Here is a 9759-nt window from a genome sequence, read left to right as displayed (position 1 = left end):
CTGAAGCCAGTGATATCCTGCTGGCAGTTATGTGCTGTGCCCTCATATCACAATCTCTGTATGAGGGAAGAATGATGACACATTGGAATTGTAGTGCAGGAGAAATGAAGCACTGGTGGTGCAGCATGGTGGCTTAGTGGTTAGTATTACAGCCTGGCAGTGCTGGGGGCCTGGGTTCAGGTCCCAAGGTCAACATCTGCAAAGAATTTGTATGTTCTCTGTGGGTCCTCTGGTTTCCTAACACACTCCAAAACATGTTGGTAGGTTGATTAGATTGCGAGCCCCATTGGGTACAGGGATCAATTTGGCAAGTTCTGTGCAGTGCTGCATAGTCTGTAGGCGCTATATAAATAAAGGAATTATTAAGTTACCTAATGGTCGGTGAGACTTACTCCTCTGGAGTGAGAGGACCTCCTTTAGTTGTGATGTTACCTCATGGACACACATGCAGTTTCGCATTTCTATCGCCTGATTCCTGTTGTACGTGGACAGTGTGATACCTGTTAAGATTCCAAAAGTAGCCTCTTCTCACAGACACTCCAGGGCTGTCATGTAAACCTCCCAACATTTCTATCCCTATTCACAACAAAAATGGATGATTTCCCTTTCTCTCTATTTCAGTATTTTTCAAGATGAATTTGGAGATAAAAGGAATATCCGCCAGTCCTCGAGGTCAGACTCACATCTCATCAAAGACTACTCTTGCCAAGGTACTTGAGAGGATTCACATTACAGCTCCCAGTGTGGAATCATAATCATCTACTACAGGGTCATTTCTCCGAACATGACATGAAAAGTGGATGTGGTAGGATTGTTGTAGAGGAATGATAGCTCATGTATTTTATTTTATAAGCAATGCAATGAGGGCTGCAGTTTATTCAGTGCTCAGAGACTTGGTTGACAATTGGTAAAATGATGAGGATACATCATTAGAATGCTTAGTTAATGATTTAGCTATGAGCTTTTACAAAAAAAAATGTTAAACAATGTTTATGATGTATATGTGCTATATCAGTAAATAAAAGCATGAATGTAGCACAGAGCTCAACCAAAACCACAGGGTGTCACCAAGTATGTATCCAACAAGGTGATCAGTATTAGTGGTAAAGAAACTTTGAATAAATGACTTAATTGTAAAGAAATGAAAGACCATTGCTCAAATCATGTGGACTATAAAATACCAGTAATTCTGGTAAGGGTTAAGAGTCACCCATGTATTGGACATAGAAGCATAATGAGGGAACTGAGCGTTATAAAGGTGGATCTTGCTGGCCTAATGGATCAGAGGATATAATGGTTAGTTACAAGATATGTCCACATGGTTCCATCAATACTGTGACTTACCTCTTCCTAATTTCTTAGTTTCTGACCCTATTCTGTATTTGCCAATTTCGCACCCAGTTATACTTACAAGTGTCCTGCTTTTATGCCAATTTCCTATTCGTTATCTGGCACTTCAGCACCACTCATCGGGAGAACTAAAGATTTGGAATGAGAAAATAGTATTACCCACCCTCTCCTTAATATCTGCTGCTGCCAAGTGGAAAGTGAAGCCTAATTCTAAGCAGTGGCCTGGTGATGTGGTGTGGTATTGTATGGTATGATTACCGCATCCAGGAAGTTTATAAGCTGATCTCTCCACATATTTCACCTTTTACTTTGATTGAATAGAGTGTGGAGGGAACAGTTGGGGGAGGAGTGGTTGCATGCTATAGCTCACCATAGAGTCACTGGAAGCTGCCCCGAGGCTTTGAATATTATTTTATTTGAATCCAATTTATTAAAAGTCACCCCAGTATTAAGTAGAAAATGACCAATAACCCAAAAATAGTTATAAAACAGAAAAATAGAACACACACACAAAGCATAATGTAGCGGCAAAAAAACTAGAGGTCATGAACATATCATGAGACATACATAAATGGCAGATGATGTATAGCTATCTAAGCTGAGATACACACAAAGTTCAGACTACATAAGTAAATGGACACACCGCCACTAGTATCAAAGCCATATGAGCCACATCTTTCCTCAAGCAGTAGTATGGTATACAGACCCTAGTGTGCTGCACTCCCCGACACATGTTACTACTACTACTACCACCTCGCTGTACATATTGAATAATGTAGTAGACTATGGACCAGTAGACCATACAGTAGAAAGAAAAATGGACACTACTGGATCTGCTCTACAAAGGACCAGGATCTGATGTGCTCTGAGGTGAGGGTGGGTTAGGTTGTGTGTAGAACTTGTACACCCCAATCAATAGGTTGCATCCAATAAATCCAGGGGGTCACTGTCCTGTGTTTTTTTTTACCTCTTTGGTTGTTACATAAATAGTATAAAATAGCTGGGCTGAGTCCTGAGCATTGTGAAAGGATGATATGGGATAACCCATCAAAGGTTGCTGACATGTGAGTGTGGAACCATAGATCTGGTGGGAGGGAGGTTTTATGCGGAAGAAGATTATTAGTTCCGTATTTTCCATGTTAAGTTTTAGAAAAGCAGGAAGAGAACAAGGACATGACTGATGGACACTCTGGAACAATGGATGTGTTGTGTGATTAAAGACATGGGTTTCAGCATAGTATTAGTATTGAGTAATGGGTCTTAAAAAGAACCTGTCAGGCAATTTAACCCCCAAAACTAAATATATTTTCATAAACTGCCATTAGAGAGCATTGCCTCTATCCCCTCATTGTCCCTCTACATGCCTGTAAACTTAAAGGACATCTAATACCAGGATGGAAGACTGTATGCTTGAAGGGCTCCAGGCTACATTAACACCTGTGGAGCCCCTCAGGCTCATTTGCATACATCCCTTCATCCTGGTGGTAGATGCCCTTTAACCCCTTAACGACTTGGCCTTTTTTAGTTTTTTCACTTCCATTTTTCACTCCCCACCTTCAAAAATCTATAACTTTTTTATTTTTCCACATAAAGAGCTGTGTTATGGCTTATTTTCTGCGTAACAAATTGCACTTCATAGTGACGGTATTTAATATTCCATGGTGCGTACTGGGAAGCAGGAAAAAAATTCCAAATGCAGTGAAAATGGTGAAAAAACACATTTGCGACGTTTTCTTGTGGGCTTGGATTTTACAGCTTTCACTGTGTGCCCCAAATGACATGTCTACTTTATTCTTTGGGTTGCTAAGATTATGTGGATACCAAATTTGTATATGTTTTATAATGTTTTCATACATTTAAAAAAATTAAAACCTCCTGTACAAATTTTTTTTTTTTGATTTTGCCGTCTTCTGGCGGCAATAACTTGTTCATACTTTGGTGTACGGTGCTGTGGGTGGTGTCATTTTTTGCGACTTTTGATGGTGTTTTCATTGCTATCATTTTTAGGACTGTGCGACCTTTTGATCACTTTTTATTAATTTTTTTATATTTTCCAAAAAAATTTAATTTTTGACTTTGGACGCTATTTTCCGTCACGGGGTTAAACGCAGTGAAAAACCGTTATTATATTTTGATAGATCGGACATTTTCGGACGCGGCGATACCTAATGTGTTTATGATTTTTACTGTTTATTAATATTTATATCACTTCTAGGGAAAGGGGGGTGATTTGAATTTTTAGGTTTTTTTATTATAATTTTTTTTTTTACTTTTACTATTTTTCAGACTCCCTAGGGTACTTTAACCCTAGGTTGTCTGATCGATCCTACCATATACTGCCATACTGCAATATGGCAGTATATGGGGATTTTACTCCTCATTCATTACAATGTGCTGATAGCACATTGTAATGAATGGGTTAAAACGAGACAGCTGTCATGGCAACGGATCACCGCTCCCCGTGACGTTATCGGGGAGCGATGATCCGCGGCAAGATGGCGGCGCCATCTTTCTGAAGCCTCCGGCAGCATTGCCGGCGGCGATCGTAGTGAAAGCACCCACGATCGGTGCTAGCACCGATCGCGTGTGTTACCGGTAAGCCTTTGCAGCAAAGTCTTATCGGCCCGCGAGCCCTCTCCATGCACCCGGACCCGTCGGGAAGGGGTTAAGCAATCAGGTACTAAAGCTGTATGTAAATGACCTGATAGAGGTCCAATGAATCATTATTATATTCAAAAGTTGAGCTCAAAAGTGGGAGGTACAGCCACATCACCCAGTGCTTGACTGACATACTGTATAATCATGTGACACTCCTGGTGCTGGCTCCTCTATGCGCTTCCTGGTGCTGGCGCCCCCTGCAGCCTGTGTGTGTGTGCATGAGATACTCCTATACACATGACTGGCAGCCTGTATAATGATGTGACACTCCTGGTGCTGGCTCCTCTATGTACTTCTTGGTGCTAGAGGCCACGCCCCTGTATGTGTATTAGATACTTCTAAACACATGACAAACAGAAGGTATAATAGTGATGGGAATTACAGCTCTTCTTAGTGAGCTCGCTCTTTAGGCTCCACTCACTAAGAAGAGGCGGCTCTTCTGGCTTTTGAATGGCTCCCTATTACTTGTACTTGTGTAGCAAGTAAGGCAAATTTTTTTCAGACAGCGGTGACCGGTGATATACTATCCATGTCTGGTTTTTGGCTTACAAACACTAATGCATAAAAAGAGCTGTGTAAAAATAGCCTTAAACATTATAGCGTTTGCATGTACTATATTCTTTAGTGCATCATAATACAGGGCATATTGGGGCAGTAGCCCAAGCCTACTAGGGTGCCACAGCCACCAGATTTTATACTCTGAAGGACCTACACCCATGAAATCCATGTACATCTATTCCTGCTCACAATACACATGTAAACGAGACCCATTTAAGGAACTTTGAAGATCTTTTAAAGGTTCTGAAACCACAAGTTGAAAGCAGGCAAAAAGGGCACATCTTCCATTCTCCAAGAAGCTTGTTTCTAGTACCATATGTAGGAAGGGAAGTCCAGACTTGTAGGGACTAAAATATTCCTGCAGCCCAGGGTCCATGGCAGTCTATATCTACCTTTTGCAGGGGCGGACTGGGAATTTAAAATGGCCCTGGAAAAAACTGTAAAAGCGGCCCCATTTTATGGGCGGAGTCAAGACAAGTGGGTGTGGTCAGATAATATGGGTGGGGTCATAACCGACAAATTGTTGGTATATATAGAATAACACATTTAATCCTGCCTACTAAAATACGTTTTCCCATATACAAGCTAACTATCTATAATCCTGCCCCCTATGTACAAATATAGAACTACCGTACTATAATACTGCCCCCTATGTACAAAAATAGAACTACCGTACTATAATACTGCCCACTATGTACAGGAATAGAACTACTATAATACTGCCCCCTATGTACAGGAATAGAACTACTATAATGGTGCCCCCTATGTACAAAAATAGAACTACCGTACTATAATACTGCCCACTATGTACAGGAATAGAACTACTATAATACTGCCCCTATGTACAGGAATATAACTACTATAATACTGCCCCCTATGTACAGGAATATAACTACTATAATACTGCCCCCTATGTACAGGAATATAGCTACTATAATACTGCCCCCTATGTACAGGAATAGAACTACTATAATACTGCCCCCTATGTACAAGAATAGAACTACTATAATACTGCCCCCCATGTACAAGAATAGAACTACTATAATACTGCCCCCTATATACAAGAATATAACTACTATAATACTGCCCCCTATGTACAAGAATATAACTACTATAATACTGCCCCCTATGTACAAGAATATAACTACTATAATACTGCTCCTATGTACAAGAATATAACTACTATAATACTGCTCCCTATGTACAAGAATATAACTACTATAATACTGCTCCCCTATGTACAAGAATATAACTACTATAATACTGCTCCCTATGTACAAGAATACAACTACTATAATACTGCTCCTATGTACAAGAATATAACTACTATAATACTGCCCCCTATGTACAGGAATATAACTACTATAATACTGCCCCCTATGTACAAGAATATAACTACTATAATACTGCCCCCTATGTACAAGAATAGAACTACTATAATACTGCCCCCTATGTACAAGAATAGAACTACTATAATACTGCCCCCTATGTACAGGAATATAATTGCAAAAAAACTGCCTCCTATGTACATGAGCACTTTACATAGAGGGCGTGGCAGCAGTCCTGTGTAAGAAAACAAAGGTGGTCAGGCTGCAGCAGGCCATCGTAAAGTATGGACCTATGGGGTGCAGCAGACCTGTGTAATTTATCCACATGGCTGCTGCACCCCATGGCAGAATATTATATGCAGGAATGCTGCGCCAGGCCTCCATATCTTTCTTCCACAGGACTTCTGTTTCTACCTCGAGTAAAGCAGAAAGTGTCACACTTTGTACAGGATTGTCAGAAGTGACATTTAGCTACTCACAGGTGATGATCATCTCCATCAGGTATAAAAGTGCACTCATTCTCCAGGCCATCACTTGTCGATAAAGAATTCACGCTCACGTTTAGTTGCTTCCTTGCAGCTCCTCTGTGAGCCTAAAGACACTACAGTCACTTACACCAGTGTCACCTGAATAACACTGTGCTCCTAAGTAATATAATATATACCCCTCACACCACAACTGACCACACTGTACCCCACATATATCATATATACCCCTCACACCATAACTGTACACACTGTGCCCCCATATATATCATATATACCTCTCACACCACAACTGACCACACTGTACCCCCACATATATCATATATACCCCTCACACCACAACTGTACACACTGTGCCCCACATATATCATATATACCCCTCACACCACAACTGACCACACTGTACCCCACATATATCATATATACACCTCACACCACAACTGTACACACTGTGCCCCACAAATATCATATATACCCCTCACACCACAACTGACCACACTGTACCCCCACATATATCATATATACCCCTCACACAACTGTACACACTGTACCCCACAAATATCATATATACCCCTCACACCACAACTGACCACACTGTACCCCACATATATCATATATACACCTCACACCACAACTGTACACACTGTGCCCCACAAATATCATATATACCCCTCACACCACAACTGACCACACTGTACCCCCACATATATCATATATACCCCTCACACAACTGTACACACTGTACCCCACAAATATCATATATACCCCTCACACCACAACTGACCACACTGTACCCCCACATATATCATATATACCCCTCACACAACTGTACACACTGTACCCCACAAATATCATATATACCCCTCACACCACAACTGACCACACTGTACCCCACATATATCATATATACACCTCACACCACAACTGTACACACTGTGCCCCACAAATATCATATATACCCCTCACACCACAACTGACCACACTGTACCCCCACATATATCATATATACCCCTCACACAACTGTACACACTGTACCCCACAAATATCATATATACCCCTCACACCACAACTGACCACACTGTACCCCCACATATATCATATATACCCCTCACACAACTGTACACACTGTACCCCACAAATATCATATATACCCCTCACACCACAACTGACCACACTGTACCCCCACATATATCATATATACCCCTCACACAACTGTACACACTGTTATTCTCGGTGTTGAACCCAGTAATGCAAGTGATCAAAGGCCGCACAGATTTCAAAAAGGTAGTAAGGAAAACATCAGCTCATTCCGCAAAAATTCACATCTTTACACAGTCCCGTACACCCAGAGGTCGCACTAAGATATTTCTAGAAGGGTAATATTACTCCTCTTACTACTTTTGAGGAGTATATTTGGCCGGGGAGGAGTATGAAATTTTCAGTAATACAAGTATATAACTCATGGCGGTATAGAATGTTGATAGATGCTATTTATATAATCATGTGTCATGTCTTTTGTGTTTAAATTGAGGCAGTTGTACTGATGTTACATCATGCATTGCCCAGACTGGAGCTGACGCCACCAACCCCCCCCCCCAACCAGACTGCGACTGCAGCCACCGAAACCTCCCACCACCAACCTGTGGCTGCAGCCACCGAAACCTCCCACCACCAACCTGTGGCTGCAGCCACCGAAACCTCCCACCACCAACCTGTGGCTGCAGCCACCGAAACCTCCCACCACCAACCTGTGGCTAACGCCACTGACACCAAACACCAAGACTGCAGCCGACGCTGCCGAACCCCAGTGGCCAGACTGCAGCTGATACTGCACATCCATGATGGTTGCTTTGTAAAAAGCTTCTTTTTTTTTTTTTTTTTTTAAGAAATTTTATTTCATTTTTTTTTGTGTGTGTGTGTGTGGGGGGGGGGGGGCGTTTTTTCATTATTTTATTAATTGAATTTGCATCTTTGTAATTTTTTGCCACCTGTGCACCCGCCAGACATGCAGCCCCACGTAACACACACCTCATGCCACCTGAGCACCCGCCAGACATGCAGCCCCACGTAACACACACCTAATGCCACCTGAGCCCCCGCCAGACATGCAGCCCCACATAACACACACCTCATGCCACCTGAGCACCCGCCAGACATGCAGCCCCACGTAACACACACCTCATACCACCTGAGCACCCGCCAGACATGCAGCCCCACGTAACACACACCTCATGCCACCTGAGCACCCGCCAGACATGCAGCCCCACGTAACACACACCTCATGCCACCTGAGCACCCGCCAGACATGCAGCCCCACGTAACACACACCTCATGCCACCTGAGCACCCGCCAGACATGCAGCCCCACGTAACACACACCTCATGCCACCTGAGCACCCCCCAGACATGCAGCCCCACGTAACACACACCTCATGCCACCTGAGCACCCGCCAGACATGCAGCCCCACGTAACACACACCTCATGCCACCTGAGCACCCGCCAGACATGCAGCCCCACGTAACACACACCTCATGCCACCTCAGCACCATGCAGTCCCATGTAAGATACAGGTGTTCCCTGACCTTACTACAGCCATCCTATCTCCTCCTGTGAAGCCCCCTCACCTCCATACACATGTTTGCACACAGTCCCCCTACCAGTTCTTCTTGCAGGCAGCCATTACAGCTCCACTTCCTGCACTGTGAGGAGACTGTGTATACAGCCACGCCCCTTTCCCGGAGGCTCCGCCCCCTCCCGTGACATCACTGCTGCACGGAGCAGCTCCAGTAGGATGTAGTGTGAGCTGAGCGGTGCCGGCCTGCGCGCTGTACACCTTACCTGTGCGCTCCGGACCCTCAGCTCACAGGCAGCGGCGCTTCACTGCCTCTGTGTGTCACTAGTACCCGCATCAGTTATAGGATGTGGGTACTATTGATTAAAGTTGTAGGAAGTCCGAGGATGGGGAGAGGAGACCGGCCCCAGACAGGTGAGATCGGCCCTGTCCAGCCAGAAACCGACCGGCCCACCGGGAGAATTCCCGGTGAGTTCAATGGCCAGTCCGCCCCTGACCTTTTGAGTATATTAATTTTATATAGTTTTTTGGTTTTTCATGATGTTCCAAAATGTAATTGTGTACACTCACATATAGCTGTTTGTTCGGATTAATTTTAATTTTCTGTTTTTTAATAATACAGGGTTGGCGGTCACAGTCACAGGCTTCCGGGACACGGCCTCAAGAGTAAGTTTTTTTTTATACAGTATACATCTATTTAAAGTTCTGCACACTTTATTTATATATAAAGTGAAGCCTCCTATCTTTTACCTCATCAGCCAGACATTCCTGACCATATAATGGCCGTAGCTGCAGGGTCATGTGGTCA

The 9759-nt window shown here is 43.3% G+C and overlaps 1 protein-coding gene across 4 annotated transcripts in view; it reads left to right on the top strand.

Annotated features, from left to right (window-relative positions):
* CAPS2 (calcyphosine 2) overlaps nucleotides 1-9759 on the top strand; it is a 104965-nt gene that overhangs the window by 725 nt on the left and 94481 nt on the right. For all 4 annotated transcript variants that reach the window (XM_072146747.1, XM_072146746.1, XM_072146745.1 and 1 more), the window contains exons 2-3: nucleotides 622-710; nucleotides 9574-9617. In XM_072146747.1, the coding sequence (XP_072002848.1) occupies nucleotides 633-710; nucleotides 9574-9617 (122 nt within the window). In that variant the 5' untranslated portion in view covers nucleotides 622-632. The remainder of the gene's footprint in view (nucleotides 1-621; nucleotides 711-9573; nucleotides 9618-9759) is intronic.

Source organism: Engystomops pustulosus, chromosome 4, assembly GCF_040894005.1.
Source record: "Engystomops pustulosus chromosome 4, aEngPut4.maternal, whole genome shotgun sequence".
Taxonomy (NCBI): domain Eukaryota; kingdom Metazoa; phylum Chordata; class Amphibia; order Anura; family Leptodactylidae; genus Engystomops; species Engystomops pustulosus.
Note: the sequence above shows the minus strand (reverse complement) of the source record. Positions and strands in the feature narration are given on the sequence as shown.